This window comes from Girardinichthys multiradiatus, chromosome 22 (assembly GCF_021462225.1).
Source record: "Girardinichthys multiradiatus isolate DD_20200921_A chromosome 22, DD_fGirMul_XY1, whole genome shotgun sequence".
NCBI lineage: Eukaryota > Metazoa > Chordata > Actinopteri > Cyprinodontiformes > Goodeidae > Girardinichthys > Girardinichthys multiradiatus.
The window spans coordinates 40,386,441-40,410,040 of record NC_061814.1 but is presented as its reverse complement, the minus strand read 5'-3'; the positions used below and the strand labels follow the sequence as shown (position 1 = coordinate 40,410,040).

General features: G+C 40.5%; 1 protein-coding gene across 1 annotated transcript; it reads right to left on the bottom strand.

Annotated features, from left to right (window-relative positions):
* Window positions 1–1,802: 1,802 nt before the first annotated feature.
* On the bottom strand, window positions 1,803–23,205 carry LOC124858661 (kynurenine 3-monooxygenase). Its single transcript, XM_047350783.1, has 15 exons — window positions 23,021–23,205; window positions 22,668–22,737; window positions 22,442–22,539; window positions 19,720–19,809; window positions 17,376–17,424; window positions 15,840–15,927; window positions 11,242–11,407; window positions 10,981–11,052; window positions 6,687–6,808; window positions 6,049–6,196; window positions 5,912–5,969; window positions 5,742–5,824; window positions 4,698–4,799; window positions 3,045–3,104; window positions 1,803–2,314 (listed from the first exon to the last, which is right to left on the bottom strand). The coding sequence occupies exons 1-15, from the start codon at window positions 23,081–23,083 to the stop codon at window positions 2,168–2,170; spliced, it is 1,416 nt and encodes a 471-aa protein (XP_047206739.1). The 5' UTR covers window positions 23,084–23,205; the 3' UTR covers window positions 1,803–2,167.
* Between the last annotated feature and the right edge of the window lie 395 nt (window positions 23,206–23,600).

Below are 23,600 nucleotides of genomic sequence, written 5' to 3'. Positions count from 1 at the left end.
TTCACATCTGGAAACATGTAGATGAACCTTTGACAGATGAATCCACACAGACAGAGGGATTCGTTTTTAACTGACCAGCTATGGTGATTTATGCCGATTAATTTTTACTACAGAGGTGTCTTGTTGAACACGGTTCCTCCCATTCCCATTCATTTCTGTTGTATTTATTTTTTTTTTTAAGGCTAGGCTTAAAACTTTCCTTTTTGATAAAGCTTATAGTTAGCGTGGCTTAGGTTATCCTGAGCTATCTTTGTAGTTATGCTCCTATAGCTTTAGGCTGGTAGAGGACATAATGACCATTTCACTGTCTCTTCGCTACATTCTCACACTACTCTCCAATTTTGCATTATTTGCTGTTATTTTAGCTTCTAACTTTTGTTCTCTCTCTTTTCTCTTCCTAGAAGCTACACCTGGCCTGACTCTTTGCTTAGCTGTGACACCTTTCTGGAGAAGGGAATCGTCCGAGCTTCTGCTGGCAACAACTTAATGCTCACCCTCTACGATGATCCACATGGCCCTGTCTTTTAGTGTTTAACCCTTTCTCTTTCCTAGACATAGCTACTGACTGAGCTTCTACTGTGACTAACTCTATGTGCTCTTGAAAACTGGCTCAGAGTTTATCTGTTCTTTCTTTCTAGATGAAACGACTAAAGGAGCTACATCCATTAACATTTACTTTTGCTTCCCATAGAAAGTACTTCTGGATCAGTGCTTCTTTGTTCTCTTTGTGTCTCTGCTCTGTTCTCTCAAACCCCCAGTCTGTCGTGGCAGATGGCTGCTCACACTGAGCCTGGTTCTGCTGGAGGTTTCTTCCTGTTAAAAGGGAGTTTTTCCTCTCCGCTGTCGCTACATGCATGCTCAGTATGAGGGATTGCTGCAAAGTCAACGCCAGTGACTGTCCACTGTCTCTACATGCTCATCCAGGAGGAGTGAATGCTGCAAGTCACTGACTGGATGCAATCTGCTGGGTTTCCTTAGATAGAAAAACTTTTTATCCAATTTGAATAAATAACTGAATCTGACTGCACTGTTCAATGATTAGGATTAATTGGACTTTATCTACCTGACTTTTGTGAAGTGCCTTGAGACGACGTGTGTTGTGAATTGGCGCTACATAAATAAACTGAATTCATTTGAATTGAAATATTGAATGCTTTTCATCAGTTTGTTATTTGTGTTGATTCTACAATTCAGGGCTTTTGACATCTCCTGTGATGTGGTAAATAAGGAAAGTTTGCATATTTGTTTAAATACAATAAAATCTAGTTGGCCTATTTGGGAGAAATTGTGTTGTTATTAACAGTATAGAAATGTCAGTAGGCCGGCTGCGTGATTAAGCTGGCAGTTTGCCACAAATCTGGTGCAAATTAGCTGGTCTAACTAGTGAATTTAAGAGAATTGCTTTTGTTAGAGTTTAAAGTCTAAGCTGTTGATGTCTTGGGAAGTGTTTTAGATTAGTTATTGTTGAGCAGAGACTGGAGGAGACTACACTGCTGTGGAAATTCTGCTGACCATTTGCTCAGAAGCACTACTGTAGGAGCTAATCTTCCTTTGGGTGTAGTTTGAGAATTTGTAAAACATGCTCAGTAATTTCAGTTAGCACTCATTTAGCTGCAGCATTTACCTTTGATTGTTAGTAAGACTTAATGGATGCTTATTTTATCCCAAACCTATTGGCTGTTAGACCTATAAATAATGAAAAAGATAAACCACAATTTACCACAACGTACAGCAACTTTACTATGAAAAATAAAGAAAATGGTGTTAAGAGTAATAGAACCATGAGGTACAGTAACAATGAGGAGAGGGAACATTATTTTAATGAGTGAAAAAGTTATATAAAGATGCACATATACCTGAAACACTCTCAGATCTGTGCACATCTTTTAATTCAAACTTCCTAATTAATCAAATCCACCTCCATGCTTCTCCAGTCAAACAACAGCTCTTTCATCACTGAAAAACTGTTGTATTTTAATCAGTCATTATCTCTGGTTCCTCTTCAGTCAGGCATTGTGACAGAACACAAACTTTCCTGGCACAGTCTTGGAGAACCAGGTGATTTAATGAAAATCTAATTGAATTTGGACACCCCTCAGTTCATTCCTATGTTCTGATGTTCCAGTCGCTGCAGCTGTCAGTCAGATCTAAGAGAAGGTGCCAACACTCAGGGGGTAATGAGAGCTGCTAGCTTGTTCCAGATTTTCTCAGCGGGGACAACAAGCTTGTTGATATTTGGAGGATTTTTAATGAGCAGATAGGAGCCTCCAAAAACAGCTCCCACAGCTCCGAGCAGCAAGCCACGGTTTATCACCTGCATAGAAAGAAGGATGTTAAAAAAAACAACCTAACTGGCTTGGATTCGATCCTTCACTCACACGTTTCCACGCCTTCCCATACTGTATGGAACTGCCAATAAACAACATTTGCAGAGAGAGCCGTGTCTGGTTTTTCAACTGGACATCTTTGACATTAACGTTTGGATAGTTTTTCAGCATTAACTGGGGGCACAGCCTGTACAACGCATGCAAATATCAAAATCTGTCTATAAATAATTCAATCATTATCAGCATGCTGCCCTACCACACACCAAATTACTGCATGTTGCATTTTCCTTGACTTCTGTTGAAAATGTTAAATCAAAGACATGAGAAACATGTCATGAGAAAAAATAGCTGCTTTCACCAGGGAAAGAGGCAACAGCAACATTCCCACGGGAAAAAACGCATCTTTTGTGTCATTTTGTAACTTTTGGAGTGCAAAATTGTTTTGCAAATGGTGAACTAATGGCTTTTATTTCTTGCTTTTGTCAAAAATAACTTTCTAAAATATTAGAAGAACTTAATTACTCCACACGGCAGCGGCAACAAAACCTAATAGTCCTACCAGCGTTTGCTTAGTGAGAGTCACATTCGGCTTTAATGCTCTGTGCTGTCAATGCTGCGACTTGAAAACAGTGATGGATTACAATACTCCCAAGATTTAAAAGGAGGGGAAAAAATTGTATCGAGGGGAAACTGAAACAGAAGAATGAAGAAACTTACTCTGTCCTGCCAATGCCAGCGCTCCACAGCTACATGGTATCTGGTCCTGGTGAAAGTTACCTAAAAACAGTAAAAACTTGAATTTTTGCTGGGCAAATACAACAGACACAACATTTTCAGACACTAGTAAAGATTTGCAAAATATCTTAAAATACATTTATTTTTGTGTTGCTGTAGCATAATTTCAAGCTGATAAATGTGGAAGTACATTTTTTTCAGTGGGAGAAAAAACAGAAATACACGTTTCTCCCAAAATTACCGTGGCCACACTCATTGGCACAACAAAAAATTCATATAACATTAATTTGTAACTGAAAAAAATATACAACAACAAAGCAACTTCTTTTTCTGTCTCAATATTTTATCTTCAGCTTTCTTAAGGAAGGTTTTGTGACCAGGTCACTATCAACAAATCAAGAACAAATCAGTCCGGAGATGTGCTATAATTATTTTCAATTGAATAAAAACAAAACTGAAGTAATTAGAACACAGAAGTTCAGTTACTAAAGCAAGAAACTACAGATCAGGTCCGAAATCTGGGTGCAGTGATGGACTCAGAGTTGAACCTTCAGAGGCACATAAGGACAATCACTAAGTCGGACTTCTATCACCTGAAGAACATTTCCAGGCTTAAAGGACTAATGTCTCAGCAGGATCTGGAAAAAACTAATTCATGCGTTCATCTTTAGTAGAATTGATTACTGCAACGCAGGTCTGCCTAAAAGGCAGCTGCAGCTGATCCAGAACGCTGCTGCCCGTGTCCTCACTAGAACTAAGAAAGTAGAGAACATCCGCCCAGTTCTAAAGTCCCTACACTGGCTTACTGTAGCTCAGAGAATAGACTTTAAAATACTTCTGTTAGTTTATAAGTCACTGAATGGCTTAGAACCCAAATACTTTAAAGATCTATTGCTGTTGTATCAACCTTTCCAGACCGCTCAGGTCTTTTGGTTCAAGTCTACGCAACACCCTCAGAACCAGAACCAAACATGGAGAAGCAGCATTCAGTTTTTATGCTCCACTAATCTGGAACAAACGTCCAGAAAACTGCAAAAATGCTGAAACATTGAGTTATTTTAAATCAAGCTTAAAAACCCATTTGTTTAGAGTTACTTTTAAAATGTTAACTGAAACATCATTAATTTCAGCCTTTAGTCCAACTTTTCTTTTTTTATCCTGCCACCACAATGGATTTTTGTCATGGTGTAAAGCACTTTGAATTGTTCTTGTTGCATAAGTGCGCTATACAAATACACTTGCCTTGCCTATGATGCTGTGGGCCCATTTCTAGCCCTCTTTCAACCTTCTTTCATGGCCATTGAACTCCCCAGACATAAATCCAATAAAAAACACAAACGAGCTGAAGAGAGCCTGAGAGAAGACCCGCGACTCTGGACAATCTTCCGAGATTGTGCAAAGAGGAGCGGTCCAATATCTCTCCAACCTTGGGAAACTGTAGGAGAAACCTAAGTGCTGTCCTAAGACGTTTTTCCTAACTAAATGAATACACTCAAATATAACGGCTGACTATTTCTATTTTTTTTCTGAAATTATGCTTCTGCAGTAAAAGATCAAAGTTTTACCAGGGGTGCCAAAACTCTGGAGGGTGCTTTAGATTTGACAGCAGTGATCGTCCACAGAGGACATACTTACCATTGTATAAAGTGGAATTATGGTCTTTGGCATGAGGAAGTGAAGAAGATTATCCACACGTTTCCTGAAAATGAACCATTTGGAGTTGACATGCGCTCGCATCTAGAAAGTAAAACAGCAGATGTGTTTGTGAGGTGAATCAGTGATGCTGAACTCCATTTATATGTGAAGCCCTCAGATCCGAAGCTCAGATGGAGGCTTATAAGGGGTCACAAAATCTATCTACATTAGATTTTATTTTAAACCATCTCTGCATAATTAGCCTGTTTCTGCCTAAGTTAATGTCATGCATCCTTTTCATGCTTCATCTGCTGACTGACAACCACATGCATTTAGTTATTTCTGGAAACTGTTGTAAGTACACATTGCACTTGTTTCAGGTCCCTCTGCTGGATGCCTTTAGAAATCCCTCCTCTTGATTATAAATCGGTCCAGTGTGCAGGACTGAAAACCTTTAGTGAGATGCTTTTATCATGTTCCAAGTCACTGGAGCAATCTGCCTGAAGAGCTGAGAGCCACAGTAAGGGTGGAAATCTCTTTGGCTGAATATTTGATCAGGACCGGTTTTAGAGGTAGTACTTATTACATCTTTATCTTTCTTTCATGGTACACTCATGAGCAGTAAAGTACCAAATTAGGCAACTAGAATCTGATTTGCATGTTATTTTGGTGATGGGTATGCAAATAATTTCATTTTGTAAGCAGCCAGCAGATCTATAGCTAGAGGGCATACGGTAAACAGTAGCAGCAGAAATTAAGCAAAACAGTGAAAAAAGGTCACCAGACACAGAGGATGGCTTGTAGATGACATTAGGCAGCATCAGGCTCTGATGAGTCTTGGAGGGTTTTGCAAAAGACCAGGATGAGCAGGTCACACATTTCTATTTAATGTGAACCTCCAAGTGTCACAAAAAAGCTAAAATACTAGTAAGCAAAAAAAACTGAAAAGACTGAAAAATAGATATTTTCAAGATTGGATCAGAAACCAAAACACCTGGATCGGAACATTCCTGAAAATATGAAGTACAAATTGGACTGAATTACTTCAACATAGTTGTACATGGCCAGGTCTGCAATAGCGTGGTCGTCTGGAACTCGGACTCTAGTGTACTCAGGCAGTACAGTGCCTATGCAGACAAAAAAAAGCACCAGAATGACTCTTATCTACTGCTGGCTCATTCTGTATTATTTGATTTTTATGTAAAATCACTTACTGAAATCCTCATTGAGCTGATTCATTATTTCGTCAAAGACAATGCAGTCCTCAAAGCCCTGCAAAGCATAAATGAATGAATGGGTCTACATGTGATTCTTTGCTGCCTTATCTTCTCCTTCATTCAGTGTTACTCACAGCATTCATCCCCTGGCCGTAGAAAGGCACCACAGCGTGGGCTGCGTCCCCCATGAGGACACATTTGTCACCAATGTGATACGGGGAGCACTTAACAGACACCATGGCCTGCGCAGGCAGGCGGAAATAATCCCTCTCGAGGGCATCGCTGCAAAGGACAAATGGAAACAACGCAGTTAAAAACTTACTAAGAGCAGCTGCTCTAATCTGTTGTTTTCTTCCTTAGCAATAGAGTCTGTTTTCTGCTTGCAATAGAAGCGTCTGTCACAGTTGGGTGTTGTAAAGGGAAAGAAAGCACACAAACAGTCGTTTAGGCCTGACACTTCTGAATAACATCACCCCAAGGATGAGGTAAGTGAATAAAACTCTGCTTGCATCCACAAATTTCTCCGTCACCCGCTGCAAATTCAGCTTCAATTAAAACCTAGCGGCAGGAATCCACGCGAGTGTAAGCGTGCAATTTCACAGTCAGCTGCAGATGTGTCTGCATTCGACGGGGTGCCAAGAGCTGAAGGTGTTTCTGAGGATAACCAAATAGGTTGGATGATGAGACAAAGTCAGAGGGGCAGAAAGGAGGAAGCAGGGACTTCGGCTACAGCAGAGTCACACAGATGGAGGAGAGAGAGAAGGTCTCTTACGCTCCGATTAACGGGATGGCATCAGGGAAGTATTTTTGGAAAAACTCAATGACTTCATCTCCTGTGGTGATCTTCTCAAACTCTTCAAAGGGCATGAATAGAGTGCAGGTAAAAGTCTTGTCCTAAATTGGAAAATAAACAAAAGACACAGCAATATTAGCCTTAAAATACACCATAATGCATCTCCTGTCAAATTTAATTATAGGTGATCACACAACCCTCCACATGGGCACCCTTTTTGGCACCAAATCGTCCAACAGTACTGAGCAGATGTGTGCAAATAACTGGAACTATGGCAGGCTGCTAGAATTATGCAAATGTTGTTTAATATTTATACATTTTAAATAGAAAATTTTCTTTTTAGTGATTTGTGCTTTTTAACAAACACACATGTATGTACAAAGCTCTCCCAGAGGTGGGAGTTGAATGCATCCAAGGGCTCCACCAGACGTTCCCAGCAGACCATCACTGTACGCTTGGGCCTCCCAAGTCTGTCCAGCTTCCTCCTGTTCCAGCAGATCCAACTCACCAGGTGGTGATCAATGGACAGCTCAACCCCTCTCTTCACCCGAGTGTCCAAGACTTGCGGCTGAAGGTCCAAAGACACGCCTACAAAGTCGATCATCGACCTTCTGCCTAGGGTGTCCTGGTGCCAAGTCCACTGATGAACACCCTTATGCTTGAACATGGTGTTGATTATGGACAATCCGTGACTAGCACAGAAGTCCAATAATGAAACACCATTTGGGTTCAGATTGGTGAGGCCAATCCTTCCAATCGCACCCCTCCAGGTGTCACTGTTGTTTCCCATGTGGGCGTTGAAGTCCCCCAGCAGCATGACGGAGAGGGGCCAAGAGGGGCCCAGGCTCCTTCCCCCTCAGCGAGGTGACATTTTACGTCCCTAGAGCCAGTTTAAGCATCCAGAGATCGGGTTGTCAAGTTCTCCACCTTCACCGCTGCCTGATCCTCTTTGCACCCGTCCCTCATGGCTACCCCTGCAGCTGGTGGCCCCACTGGGGGATGGCCTCATGTCTCTCATTTGGGCTTGGCCCGGCTTAGTCCCACGAGGAGTAACCCGGCCACTAGGCGCTTGCCAGTGAGTCCTGACCCCAAGCCTGGTTCCAGGGTGGGACCCTAGCTGTGCCGCACCGGGCGCCGTCACGTGCCTCGTTATAATAGTCCACATGAAGGTGTCTGAACCTTCATGAGGACTATTATATGAGTCTGTGTATTTTATTTTATTCCTAAAAAATCTGACAGAATATGACGTTATAAAATCTAATGCGCTGATGAACTTTATCCAGACCAAGTAATGGTTAAAAGTCTGTTGAGGTTGTGGTCTCCTTATTATCTTACCTCTAATAAGGTGCCATCTATCACCATCAAAAACTCAGTGTGAGTCCAACCCACACTGAGAACACTGTTTAGGCTTTACATGGACTGGACAACTCCGCAAGTCTGCGAGGGTAAAGATCTGGGCCACTGGTCCATGGCCATTCTGCTCCTCCTGAATCCGTGGTTCAACCATCGGTCAGAGCCTCCTTTCCCAATACCTTAGAGCAGTGGTTCCCAAACGTTGTCCTTATGGCTTTTCCCCCAATTAATTCAATTCAATTCAGTTTATTTATATAGCGCCAATTCACAACACATGTCGTCTCAAGGCACTTCACAAAGTCATGTACATACATTCCAATTAATCCTAACAATTGAACAGTGCAGTCAGATTCAGTTATGTATTCAAATTGGATAAAAAGTTTTTCTATCTAAGGAAACCCAGCAGATTGCATCCAGTTAGTGACTTGCAGCATTCCCTCCTCCTGGATGAGCATGTAGAGACAGTGGACAGTCACTGGCGTTGACTTTGCAGCAATCCTTCATACTGAGCATGCATGTAGCGACAGTGGAGAGGAAAAACTCCCTTTTAACAGGAAGAAACCTCCAGCAGAACCAGAACCAGGCTCAGTGTGAGCGGCCATCTGCCACAACCCACTGGGGGTTTGAGAGAACAGAGAAGAGACACAAAAAGAACAAAGAAGCACTGATCCAGGAGTCCTTTCTATGGGAAGGAAAAGTAAATGTTAATGGATGTAGCTCCTTTAGTCGTTTCACCTAGAAAGAAAGAACAGATAAACTCTGAGCCAGTTTTCAAGGTTAGAGTCTGAAAGAGAGCACATAGAGTTAGTCACAGTAAAAACTCAGTCAGTAGCCATGTCTAGGAGAGAGAAAGGGTTAAACACTGAAAGACAGGGCTATGTGGATCATCTGTAGAGGGTGAGCATTAAGTTGTTGCCAGCAGAAGCTCGGACGATGCCCCTCTCCAGAAAGGTGTCACAGGTAGACACAGAGTCAGGCCAGGTGTAGCTTCTAGGAAGAGAAGAGAGAGAGAACATAAAGTTAAAAGCTGAAATAACAGCAAATAATGCAAAATTGGAGAGTAGTGTGAGAATGTAGCGAAGAGGGTGAAAGTGGTCGTTATGTCCTCCAGCAGCCTAAGCCTATAGCAGCATAACTACACAGATAGTTTCAGTTCAGATTATTTAGTTAAACGGCGCTTATTTACAACAATGTCGTCTCAAGGCACCCCACAAAGGGTCCGGAACGGCGCGGGCCGCCGGGGAGGCCAGACTAAACCACCGAGTGCCAGTGCCCAGCTACCCCAGAATGGGCCACGTGTAGGGGCATTAAGTAAAATAATAAACTAATAAAGTTTATCCATCTAGAGCCCACTGATGATCATTGTTATACTAAAAACCACAAGGATTGGGATACCTCTCTCTGTCAGACTGATTATAACCATTGGAAAAGAGAAGGGGTCATACAGGTAGCAGAAATGGAGGGTGTATTTGCACCTCAACCATAACTGAGCTGGTTTAGGCTAAACCTGACTCCCCCGTACTCCATCCAACAGGGAGGGAGGAAGGCTCCCTCCCTGATAACCTAAGCCACTCTAACTCTGTTAGAAGAAAATGTTGTAATGAGCAATTAAAATAATCCAGAAAGCAAAATGTGGCAGCATACCTGTAGAGGAGAGCAGATGAGGTTCCTGCTTAGCAATATGATTCTTTATAGAAAAGGGTTCTGTTTACTATTATTATTGTTGATCCAAAGCATGAAAAGGTTGTCAAACATTAGCCTCTTTAGAACAAAGAGTTCATTTATTAGTATTTGTTTGGGTAGGTTTTCTATCTATCTATTAAAAAAGGTTTTTAGTCTATTCTTTCAAAAAGAACAGAATATGAGTCTTTTTAATGTACTTTGGCACATTTTGTTAATTAGGTTCCTTTTGTAGTAAAAGGCGTTGGATGTTTCTGGCCCCTCTTTTCATAAAATTGAAAGGAATGTAAACAAAACTTTGTGTTGGACCTTACAATTTCCATTTGAAGAAAATGTCTGTTAAAAAACCTCACCTTAAAAATGACAAAAATGTCCATATCCCTTTGGCTGGAGGATCAAATTTCTACCTTTCCTAAAATGAGATGGGGGACCACACAAAATCCTTCCAAAAGCCGCAAATGGCCCCCAGTCCACACTTTGGACATCCTTCCTTAAGCTGGGGACACATTACACAGTATTCACAGTCGGGACAGATTTTGAAAACTTGAGGTGTTCACACTAACCAACAGGACCTGGACAACTGGACCTGCTAATGGATCACACACTGCAGGATTTATCAGACCAGCTAAAGCAAACTGAGCACATCAAACGTTCATGAGGGCGACAGTGAAGGAACAAACACACCAGTAAGAGGCGCTGATAGAAGATATTCTAAGAATTCAGACTGGTTATATTTCTGTTTACCTCCCCAATTAAATGAAAGAGTGTAACAGAAAAGCAATTTGAAATATTTTTAAGTGAATAAGACTTGGAATGTGTTGTTATATTTCATGCTGAGAAGTTGAAACACGTATTTGAGGTCGTTAAAGTGTTTCAGAAAGACTTTCAATGTTGTTAGTAATCAAAAAATGCTGTGAATTGTATCGTAACATACAATATGTTTGGGCTGGATTGTGCAAGTAAACATTAAGAATGCATGATAAATACATTTATTTTATATGAAAAATATTTCTTCTGAATTGTCAAGGTGACACACAACCACAATGTTCACAGCCTTCACAGTCTTGACACATGCGATTTTTTTATTACTTAGCCTGTGGATTTGGTGTTCCAGCCCAAGGTTCTTCCCATCTGGTCACACATTAGAAAACAATCTGTAGGTACCCCATGTTTTTTCCCTGTAAACATTTTAAATAGTCCATAATCATAAATATCGTATAGTAATATACTTCACACTCACCAGGTTAGGGAGAGCAATCATCATGAATGTGTTTCTTGGCCAGATGTGCAGGTAGTTTGGCTTCATAGCGAACTGGGGATGATGATAAACGTGTAAACAAAACATATGACATTAACTCAAAGATACTGAGGAAAACGAAGCAGATCAATGAAAGCTGAGTCTGTGAAAAGCCTTAGAACCCACACTGCTCCCAAATGCTTGGCATGTAGTGAAAATGTCTGCATGCATTTGAGTAACCCCACCATACAGAAACGTGCAGACCTCTCCATTCTGTGCTGGCATGGTGAGCTCCATGTATCCATGGGGGATGTACGTCTGGCTGTAGTTGAAGCGGCTATGGCGCAGGAACTGCTTGCGAACGGCAGAGAATGCTCCATCACAGCCCACGATCAGGTCCGCTTGAACCTCCATCTGGGATCCATCTGGCCTGAGAATCAGATAGGTTCACTTAAATATAATTAAAGCAACCCTTCCATCTGAATTTAATCCAAGTGTTTCAGCATAGGTTTAACCAGCTGTTGTGTTTAGCCTGCAAGCTCATACTTTAATAACTTAAGAAATAACATTTAACTTCCTGCACCCACAACTGTCACACAGACTCACACAGGAAATATTTTTTTTGCATACTTTAAAACATGTGCAGAGTACTGCAGAATAGTAAGTCATGGATATTTGGGTACGACGACTTGTAGTATTCTCAAAATAAAGGGTTTTGTAAAATACAGTAGGATGGATAGGTTGAACTGGATTTCATTTTGGGGTATTAAAGAAGGCTTGTTGAAGCTTTCAGGTTTTGGTTTGTGAAGCATTTCGAAGGCCATGCAATGTTGTCTTTACACTTCACAATTATGAACTACTTTGTGTTGGTCTGTCACATAAAATCCCAATAACTCCCAGTACACAGTAATTTGTGGATGCATTGTGAGAAAATGTGAAACTGTGAGACACTGTAGCACCAGATGTTGCAGACATTACATCTGATGCTCGTCTGAGAACAACATACATTGTCAACCATTGTAATTCTGATAACTATGGCTCTTTGGCCATATTTACATAAAAAGAACATCTGTTCCTTTTACAATGCTTTTTTCAGCAGCATACGGCCAGCATCAAAACTCAGTCAGTTTAGGTGCTAAAATACAAAATAGCACTGTAATAGGTGGTAAATAGCAAAATAGACAGGAAGTTTTATATGATAAAGCTTAATAAATAATCTCTTTATTACAGTGAAAATGTACTTCCTCCATAGCCTTCAGGTGCTGCAGTTGGATAATAAATACAGACAGTCGTAAAAATCTGTCAAATTGACTTTGCAAAAGGCCAAAAGCTTCAGTACATCTGTCTCTTTCTGTGGTACAAATCAGCACAAAACAGAAAACTCATTTAGTTCTACAAGGTCGTTTAAAAGAGTAATTACAGTAGCTAGCAAAGCCCTTTTCAGCAGCCATAACTTGAAGCAGCAATTTTCTTTCTTATGACAAGTCTTTGAAACAAATGATACTTTTTCTGTCTTTTTCTTTAATTGCACAGCCATTAGATTTAACTTCTCTACTATCTGTAGCCTGTCAAGTCTGAAATGAATTTCTGGGCCATGTTTCTTGAGCCCTGCATGGTCTAACCACAGGAGGAAGGAACTTTGGAAATGGTCATGAACAGTTACCATTGCAGGGTGCAAGGTGGACTCCATGTTTTGAAATCATCATTTTAACATCTTCTAGTGTGAAAGGCAGTAAACTGAGGCATTGCTTTCAGTTTGAAACATCAGGGGCTGAGCCCATCCCCGAAATAGTGGAGTTTTTATATGACAGCAGAATAATCTATAAGCACAGTGATGTTAAAAAAGTATTTTGTTCCTTACAAATTTCTTATATTTCTACTTTTTTGTCAAACTTTACTGTGCAAGATTAGCAAACAAATTTTAATATCAGACAAAGATGACCCGAACAAATAAAAAATCCTGTTTTCAATTTGTAATTTAATTTATTACGTGAAAAAGAATCTGTCCAAACCAACTTGAAACATGTAAAAAATAAAAATAACTGGTTGCGCCACCCTTGGCAGGGGTGTCATCAGGCATTTACAACTGGCAATGAATCTTACATCACTGTGGAGGAGTTTTGGACCACTCTTCTCTGCAGAATGATTTAAACTTTGCCACAATCGATGCAGGAATGGATTCTTGAAGGTCCCACTACAGCATCTCAATCAGATTTCAGTCCAGAGATGGAACGGGTCCCTTCAAAACATTCATTTGGGGTAATTGAATTTTTACATAGAGCTAGGTTGGTTTGGATAACGTTTTACCATATTTTGAAAGCTGCATTTTGTATTTTGACAATTAAATCTAAGATTAGACTTACTAACACATTTAATAATCTTAGCTTAATGTAGCTTTCCAATAAGTTTATCTTGCAATAAAATACAAGTGTTTAGTAGAACACTGTATATGTGATTATCATAAAGAAAATGGTTTTCAACAACTGATCATTTGTTTGAGGCCCCAAATCTTGAAAATAAACATCATAGTCATTTGGTAATAAATATTTCATAATATTTAGCACAGAAATACTCTACAAGTGAAATGTTTTAGGGTTGCACCACGTACAAGGCTGAAAACTAAAGGTTATAGGGCCTTTTCAGCAGTAGCTCCAGGACTTTGGACCTCTCTCCTCTTTAGTTCGAGGTCGGTGGACTCTGTTAAGCTTTTAAAAAAAGCAACTAAAAACTTATCTTTTTACAGTTGCTTTTGATTAACTGGTACTGATGTTTAATGTTTTTAGTTTTCTTCTGCACAACACTTTGTGATCTATGTCTTGAAGGGTGATATATAAAGTTTTACTTACTAACAACTGCATGAAATACACACTGCTAAAAGTGTGTATCTGAGTTGTCTTTACACGCAATATTTTGCAGGTCCTATTAATGCGGAACAGCCTGCACATATATAAAATTCACGCCATCTGAAAACATCCATCCACTGTCTATACCTACTTGTCCTTGCAGGGTCGCAGGGGGGCTGGGGTTTATCTCCAGCGGTTATTGGGTGAGAGGGGGTGTACAACCTGGACAGGTCACCAGTCCATCACAGTGAAACACAGTGGCACACAGGACAAACAACCATGCGCACACAAACGTACCTAAGGGCAATTTTAGGGATCAATCAACCTAATAGTGATGTTTTTGGACTGTGGAAGGAATCCGGAGTACCCAGAGAGAACCCACACATGCATGGGGAGAACATGCAAACTTCATGCAGAAATCCCCAGGCCGGGATTCAAACCCAAGACCTTCTTGCTACACGGCAACAGTGCTACCAACAGCATTCAGGCCCCCATCTGAATCTCAAGACAAAAACCTACTTTATTACTCTTTTTTCCTCACATACAACAAATAAACTGCATGAAAGGAGTTGAGTGGCATTAAAATGTTGTACCAACTGCTATGTATTATTGTCAGAGTTACACATTTTAGAAAAACTCCTAATGTGCACTGTAACCCATAAATGTGAATAGCAAGGTTTGCAGAGTAAATCTGATAGCATCTGGTTTCCTGATTAAAGTGTCATATAGCATGGCAGTTTGGTCAACACTTGCATCCACCTGCATCCAGTGATGCTAGTGTCACATTTCCTCATCAACATCTTGGATCTACAGTGTTAAAGTAGGTTAGTGTGGAAGTATAGCTCAGAAAATAGGAGAAATGTAACTTCGCCCACACAGATGGCTATCTGGAAGATATGCAGCTTGTACAACGCAACTCAGAGCACAGGATGAGCTTTGGATCATGTTAATATAAGGAACATTAAAGTGTTAAATGCAGCAAAAACCGCACAAAGAATCAGAGCATTTTTATGTTTAAATGGGTACAGGCAGGACTGCCCCACGGCTGTACGGGTCCTTTAGCAGAATTTGATATGGGGCCTCTCTTCCTGTTCAGAACATCAGCTCCACAGCATTTCAATACAGATTTGTTGGAATCGGGGACAGGGGTCAATGTTTAATTGGCTGAGCGTAAAAGCAATCAAGGATAACTGGTTATCGTTTGCTGCTGAGATTTATTTCTAAACCAAGCTTAAACACAAAGAAAATATTAAACTTCAGATTCTAATTAAGTTCTAACACAACAGTCAAACAATGAAGATTGTTTTGCATTTTACAAAGTAAGCTTGACAATTTCTTTAAATCTGTATTTTAATTTCTCTATGCTAAAACTGTCTAGTTAAAGTTAATGGGCAGATGGATGGAGATAAATCTAGAACAATCCTGGAGGAAATGCTGTTAGAGGTGCTGGAAAAGAGACTGGGGAGGAAGTTCACCATCCAGCAGGACAACAGGCAGAGCTCCAATGGACTGATTTCTTTTTCTTTTTGTAAAAGATACTGTAAACTATATATCATTTTCACTCCACTTCACAATTATGCACTACTTTGTATTGGTGTATCACATAACATCCTAACACAATGGGGAAAAGGTTATAGGAGTATGTCTGAATATTTTTGCAAGGAGCTGTCGGCATGAAAATTAAAGGAAGTGACAGCAAAGCATCAATTGGATATTCAAATTTCAGATAAGACTGAATTCAATTTGAGAACGCCAAACTGTGTAAAAGAGTTTGTGCTTCTGTCTGGTGTTTTAATTATGAGCTGCATGGAAATGCTAATCCCCACACCCAAAAAGAGCTGGAGGTGTTTCCGTGTTAATTGGATTGTAAATTGTGCTTCACATTTACCTCGGGAAAATCTGTTCTGGATTTGCTGAAAAACAAATTACTCACAGCAGTTAAAAACACAACAAACTCATTACCTTTTTAAACCCCGGCTGTTAACATGCTCCCTGTTCGTACGATCATTTACTATTTACCTGCCGAAGGTCATTAGTCCCGTTTCAGCACTCCAGTCCTGCAGTTTGTGGTCAAAGTTCAGCTTTGTGTTTGGATACGTATCTGCCTCTGTGAGAGTTACAAAAACAGCTTATGATGCAACGCCAACAGTTGCATTTGACAAATAAATATCTTCTTATAACATATATAAAACGTTTGCGCTGCTAATAAAATGGGTGTCAGCAAAATGTCAAGGAGAAGAAGTCTTGTAAGGATCTTAATGAATCTCAAGAACAACGGAGCACTGCTGTCAGCGCATCTGAGATTTGTGCAAACGGATGTTTTTGGGATATCACCCTGCAAAATGTCTTTATCTCTGAGTTCACCCCAGGAGCCTGAATCAGCCCCGACAAGAGCGACGACAATCTCTTCCAGCACATCCAGGAAATCTAATTAAAGACAGAATCAAGCTGTCTCACATGATCTCCCACAGGTTCCTCATTAAATATTAGGCAAAAATCCTTCCAGCTAAAAGAAATAGTCCAAATCATCCCCTGATATTGCTTGAAGCATGGAGGCGCTTTAAAGAATGGCAAGAAACTAACGCACAGGGGGAACGTAGAGAGGTTGAAGAGCAGCCTAAATCAGGACAAATGATGGAGCGGCCTGTGAATAAATAACAGAGTGGGAATGTGTGCCCAACAGTAAGAACAATTCTGACACAATTAAACGAGATCCTGAACTTCAAATTGAGAAAACAAATAAAAAAGTAAAAAGTTAAACTCATTGGTAGGAAGAGGCATATTTAATCAGTCAGCAGGTGTTTCATAGCAACACTTTTAGCCGAGCTGGGATGAACAGTCGCTGCGATTACCAAGAGAGAGTTTAATGTTAAATCCTGGCTGGAAGCTGGTTGACATTTAACTTAAATGTTAAAAATGATAAAACAACGTTTTACATGCCATTAAATACAAATGTATGTTCTTTATTAATGTTGGCTGACATCAACTAATTCAATTCAGCTCAGTTTAAATCAGGTCAATAAATCTGTTTAGTTTAAATTGAACGATTCAATTGAGTTCAAAATAATCTTAAATAATAAACATAAATTGTGCAGTTGAGTAAAATTCAAAACTAATTAAAATAATTCAGTTCAGTTTATTTTAGTTTAGTTCAAATAAATTCAGTTCAATTTAAGACAATCACTTCAGTTCAGCTGAAATTATCCAGTGCAATTCAATTTAATTCAGTTCACATTAGTTCATTTCAGTTCAAATTAAGTCGGATTCAGATACAGTTAAGCTAAAACAAAAACAGAACTCTGAACATTAGATTTCATGCTGGCACTGATGTCTTTCAACCAAAACCACCAAGCAAAATTGTAGTTTAATTATTTACAAGCGCTTTTACATCTAGTTATAAAGGTTTTGTTTGAAATGTGGTCTGTATTATATGTAGAGGACTTGTACTCCAACTATCTGATGTGGTCCTCATATGCAATCACCCAAGGTGTCTATGGAGCTGATTCAAGCATGTATTCTTTCTGTACCACGTAAAGACTCCATAAATGCTCTTACCTGTTAGCAGCTCTTTGTTCAGATTGGTTCGGTCAACGGACAGGATGTACTGAAAGCAGAACAATCTGTATTTGAGTCTAATTAGACTAATTAAACTTCTCAAATAGAAGTGTGAGCATGTTCCTTTAAAATGGGAACGGGAAAGCTCCAGGGTTTATTTGCTTTCTTTCTCTACATGGTGTTCTTGAATATTTTTGTTTTATTTCACCATGAAGGTCCCAAAATGGGATTTTGAGCCTCTGCCAAACTGGCAGTGGGGAAATCATATATCTATTTTCAGACAAGGCTCACAGATATCAGGGAGGTATTTTATAATGTCAAAAACATTCCAGATGAAGTTAAATATGAGTACATATGGTCATGGTGAAAAGAAAGCACACCTTTTTTCAGTTCTGAGGTTTTATGGCTCATTAATTTTATTTATAGTAATCAGTGTGGCCACCTATAGGAACTTAGGAGTTTTAACATAATGCCAAAAACAAAAGACATCAGCAATAACCTTAGAGACATATCTGTGGAAATTTGCTTCAAGACACCTGCCAATCTTTCCAAGAGTGAACACCCCTGCAAATTCACCTAAAGGTCAGATTGTGCAATGCTCAAAGAAATGTACAGCTGTGCACACCTTAAGAGGGGATTGCAGAAACAAATATCTGGAAACCTCAATGAAAAGAAGCCATGTCAGAAATTACGGTGGTTGGAATAATTATAAGCATCCGGGGATCGGGCCGCTGAGGTCTCCACCTTCGTCCGCCACCCAATCCTCTTTGCACCGGTCCCTCACGGTTCCCCCTGCAGGTGGTGGGCCCACTGGGGGATGGCCTCGCATCTCTCGTTCGGGCTTGGCCCGGCCGGGTCCCGCGAGGAGCAACCCAGCCACCAGGCGCTCTCCGACGAGTCCCGACCCCAGGCCTGGCTCCAGGGTGGGACCCCGGGTCCGCCGTACCGGGCGACGTCACGTGCCTCGATATTTTATTCTTCATGAGGGATTCTTGAACCACTCTTTGTCTGACCCAAAAGGGAAGAATGGAGCGGGAGATCGACAGACGGATCGGTGCGGCTGCCACAGTAATGGGGGCGCTGTGCCGGTCCGTTGTGGTGAAGAGAGAGCTGAGCCGAAAAGCAAAGCTCTCAATTTACTGGTCGGTCTACGTTCCTACCCTCACCTATGGCCATGAACTTTGGGTCATGACCGAAAGAACGAGATCCCGGATACAAGCGGCTGAAATGAGCTTCCTCCGTAGGGTGGCCGGGCACTCCCTTAGAGATAGGGTGAGGAGCTCAGCCATCCGGGAGGGGCTCGGAGTAGAGCCGCTGCTCCTCCACATCGAGAGGAGCCAGTTGAGGTGGCTCGGGCATCTATACCGGATGCCTCCTGGACGCCTTCCTCGGGAGGTGTTCCAGGCACGTCCCACCGGGAGGAGGCCCAGGGGACGGCCCAGGACACGCTGGAGGGACTATGTCTCTCGGCTGGCCTGGGAACGCCTTGGGCTCCCCCTGGAGGAACTGGAGGAGGTGTCTGGAGAGAGGGACGTCTGGGTGTCTCTGCTAAGTCTGCTGCCCCCGCGACCCGGTCCCGGATAAGCGGAAGACGACGAGATGAGACGAGACGGGAATAATTATATTGGCCCTACAACAGTAAGAGATAGATGTAGTCAGACAGAAAAATGATGACGGAGTTATCTGGGCTCACTGAGGTTCTATAAGCTTTTCCACATTGGCTTAATCTTTCGATTGCCCCATAGTTGGCTCCATTCATCTTGCCCTCAATCTGACCAGTTTCTCTGTCCCTGCTAAAGAACAGCATCCCCACAGCATGATGCTGCCACCACCATGCTTAAGTGTTGGGATAGTGTGTTCAGCATGACCTTTTTCACCACACATTGGTATTTCCATGTTTGCTTCATGATTGATTAATAAAGAATGACATTGGGGAATCTTGTCACAAATCATTAGCAAAATGTCCTAATTGATAAAACATTATTTAAAAGAGTCTGTAGCTTATTTTTTACCATTACCATGCTCAATACAGTTAGGAAATTTCATTCTAAAACTGTTGTATCTCAAAATTATTCCAAACACATGCAATGCCTCTCAAGCAAAATAATAAATATTTTATCTAAAGACTGAATTTGTACACATGAGGCAATCCCTACAAGGCCTTACAACTGCTGTTTACAAATGCAAATATTTGTTTTTTGCATTTATTATTTATATGAATAACAGATTTCATAGCATTACACCAGGAACTTTTCACCAAACTAAAAATCTCCCAAAGCTTGGAAATGACAGCAGGGATTTCATCACCTACAGGGAGGTGATGAATAAAAAGCAGCAGGTTTACCTGGCCTTTCCTCCCATATGGGATCGGAGACTGTTTCCCACTGAGTGAATGGATCATCCTTGCATGCATTGGGATGCCTTTAGAAACAATCTGGGGAAAGAAATTGGAGAGGATATTAATGAAACATCGAGGTAAAATAATTTCAGTTCAGACATGGTTGATGAAATGAAGTTATAAATGATCATCCCGATCAGGTCTGTGAGGCAGCAGAGGGCATGGTGATGCATTATCTGACCTTGAAGTGTTATGGTTGAAAGCCAACTTACTTTCATCCTGCTGAAAATTCATGCAAGTGTGGAAATAAACAACTGGTTTGTGCAGAGCCCCGAGCCACGTCCAACAAGCTCAGAGGAGCAAATGTGAACCAGCTGGAACTAACATGTCAGAGGAAAACATCTTAAAATGATTTCAAGCTGTTTGGCAGAGTCCCTGGTTTAAACCCACATATTGGAATATAATGCAATGGAATAATATTCCATTATTAAAAATGAACAAAACTGATTTTATTTTGATTCAGACTTATTTCTAAGATGTAAAAAAATTGACTATTGCAGCAAAAATACAATTTCATCCAACCTTATTGGCTTCCATGGTAGAGTTGTGTACAAATCCTTAAAAAAAGATACATTTGTATTAAAGTACATTTGTACTCACTGAAAAGTTTTACAAAAACATTTAAATTGAGTATATTTACTTAGTGGTGCAAATAACCCCTAAAATACAACATAAAATTGTTGGTGGCAAAATCATTTGTTTTACTTTCAAAGCTTTAAAACAAACCTATTTAAATGGTTTATCTGCCAAGAAGAGTTGCCAGATATGCAGCAGGAAGATGTTTCATGGCTACAGAACACATGTTGTTATGGTGCAACTCTCTAAAGGGACAATTAACTGAGCATTAGTGGTGATGTATTTATAAACTTGAGTATGTAAGAATAAATACGGCCCTGTGTGGACTAGAGAAAATTCACAATAAATTCAAACCTGTGCACCTAATTCTATGTATCCAACGGCAACAATAAAAATTAGATTTAAATGTTTTAAACCAGAATAAAATATCAAGCACAAACTCAGGAAGTCACAACATGATTATTCCTGGTTTCATTCATGAATCTTCACATCTGATTTCTGTTTGGAGGTTTGGAAATGCAGCTACTCACTGATTAGAAACCAGATTTCTGCCAAAACATCAGATTACAGAATCAGTCTGGAAGGCTGGAGCATACAAAGAGAGGGGGTTGTTTGACCTTTGCTCTTTGCACAATCCCTCTAGATCATCCAGAGTCCTGGGTTAACTCTTACGCTGTCTCACCCCATAGATTTACTAGAGGATTTAGACGACCATTGAAGAAAGTTAATTTTGTATTTTGTAGTTAAATTTTGGATCCTGATCTTGTTGAAAGATCTATCGACGACCTATTTTCAGTTATTTTCCCTCCTTTACTGTGCGTGGTATCAAGAGGAACTTGGGTCCTGGTCTAGCCTTGTTTGTCACAGTTCCAGTTGCTTTAAATCTTTTATTTGTTTCTCTGGTTATAGACATGATATAAGTTCATGTGACGCCATTGACTTGGAAAGATCAACACACATCTATGTTACTTGAAAGACGTGTTCTCTTGTCTTTCTGATTTTGAAAAGTGGGCAAGAAAAATGGGCCTCTCTTGAAACTGGCTGTATGTTTAGGGTCAATGCCCTGCTGGAGGATAAACCTCTGTTGCAATCTCAAGTCTTCTGCAGCCTCAAACAAATTCTCCACCAGGATTGTCCTGTATTTCCACATTCCCATAAATTCGGATCAGCTTCCCTGTGTCCGCATTGAAAAGAAGCTTCTCCACACCATGATGCTGACACTACCATGTCCCATGGTGTGCATGTTCTGTTTAGGTTGTTTTTTTGTGTAGGTTAAAAGGTTTGATCTTGTCTGACCAGAGCGTGTTCTTCCACATGTTTGCTGTTTTCTTGCATGGCTGTGAATATCGTTTTAAAACTTAACCCTGCTTTAAACTTCACAACTTTATCTCTGACCTGTTCGCTTTGTTCCTTGGTCTTCATAAGGCCTTCACAGAACAGCTATTCGATATCAACATTAAATTACACAAAGCTGGACTCTATTAAGTGTTGAAAATCATATATCATTTCTGTTCCATTTCTCCATTATGCACTACTTTGTGTTGGTCTATCACCAGAAAAATCTCAAAAAAACTGTGGTTGTTGCATGACAAAATGTGAAAGAAGATAACGGTTTGCAAGACACTATGCACTGTATTTCCATTTATGTTTTTCACGTTTCAGTTTTTCATTGCCAGTTATATCCTATTATTCCATCCATCCATTTCTGTACCTGCTGATCCTTTCGGGGTCAAGGGGACACAAGGCAACACAGAAACACACAGGACAAACAACCACGCACACACACACTCAATTTAAAGATAACAATTTGCCTAACAGTCATGTTTTTGGATTGTGGGAGCAAGCCAGAGTACAGCATGCAGAAAGCCCCCAGGCCAGGATTCAAACCCAGGACCTTCTTGCTGCAAGGCAACAGTGGTAACAACCACTGTCCAGCCAAAAATACCAATAAAATAATGGCTGGAAACCTGACTGTACTGTACATTAGACAAACAAGAGAAACTGGTTGTTGCTCCTGCTCTCCTATTATTTCTATGATAACCTTTACAGTTGACCTATTCTCTACCTGTTTCATTTCATATAATCAGTATACCTTCTGCTCCATTCCAACATGTTTCAGGGCTTGCCGGCCTCTGTGGGACAAGGCCAGGTTGATGCTTCTGCCTCTCACTACTTTGGCCTTCCGAATATCTGACCAAAAACACAGAAAAATGTAATTTCATCTTTGTAAAACCAGCATATGTACTGTTCATCAATCATGTTTTTATTTGTGGTGTAGCAGGTTCTTGTTGCTTTTTAAGGATATCTGTGAATGCTACCTTCTCTCGTTTCAAAGACTTCCACCTGAAAGCCTCTTTTGGCAAAGAAGCAGGCATTCAGTGCCCCCACCTCAAAGATGAAAAGAAATGCATAGATAACCATGCCTGAAATCACTGCTTTACAAACAACTGAACAATGTCAGTGCAGTCCAAAGTGAACTTATTGTGACTTATTACTTTATTTACAGTATAAACTGCAAATATGTTTCCTACATGACATGGTAGAAGAATAATACTTTGCAATACCAAACACTTAAGGAGAAGCAAGCGGCTTTGGCCACATTTGCAACCAGTAGACATAAAACAACACTTGATCAGTGAGTTAATGATTCACTTTCATTTTCTCTTCTTACCAAACCACCACCCACCACTGCCACCACTTTCTTCTCGCCTTGACTGGCAGCTGATTCCTCCATGGCGCTCAGCAGAGTTCCCTGATGGTCTGACCCGGCTCGCTGTCCAGTTCAATAGATTTGCAGAACTGCTGAGTTTAGATTTAAAAGAGGAGGGGCGTTGCGGTGATCCCACTGGAGTCTGATGACTGTCCCTTTAATAATCAGTTCCTCTTTCGATGCAAACGGAAACAGGGGATAACGCAGGGCGTCATCTGCAGTCTGGTGACCTGTTCTAGTGTTAAAAGCCTAAAAAAGTTAACAAATTGGATTGAGATGAGTGCTGGAAGCTACTTTTATGATTTGAGAAAATGCCAAACTGTCTCTCAGACCTTCCGAAGTTCATTAGAGCTCCAATAGGTCAGGTTCAGCACCCGTAATAAAATATGTTAAAATAAAAGTATAACAGTAAAATAAAAGGTTCGTGGGTGCCAATAAACATCCTGTGTTACAGATCACAGGCCATGCCTTGTATAAAAGATGAAAAACAAAAAAGGCCATTTTTAAATTGATCAAATATTGATATTTGTCGCCATCTAGT

Coding starts and splice junctions, on each gene's coding strand:
- LOC124858661 (XM_047350783.1), bottom strand. CDS start 23,083: ATGGAGGAATCAGCTGCCAGTCAAGGCGAGAAGAAAGTGGTGGCAGTG. Junction 22,738..23,020: donor CAGTGGTGGGTGGTGGTTTG/GTAAGAAGAGAA, acceptor TTCATCTTTGAG/GTGGGGGCACTGAATGCCTG. Junction 17,425..19,719: donor CATATGGGAGGAAAGGCCAG/GTAAACCTGCTG, acceptor TTCTGCTTTCAG/TACATCCTGTCCGTTGACCG.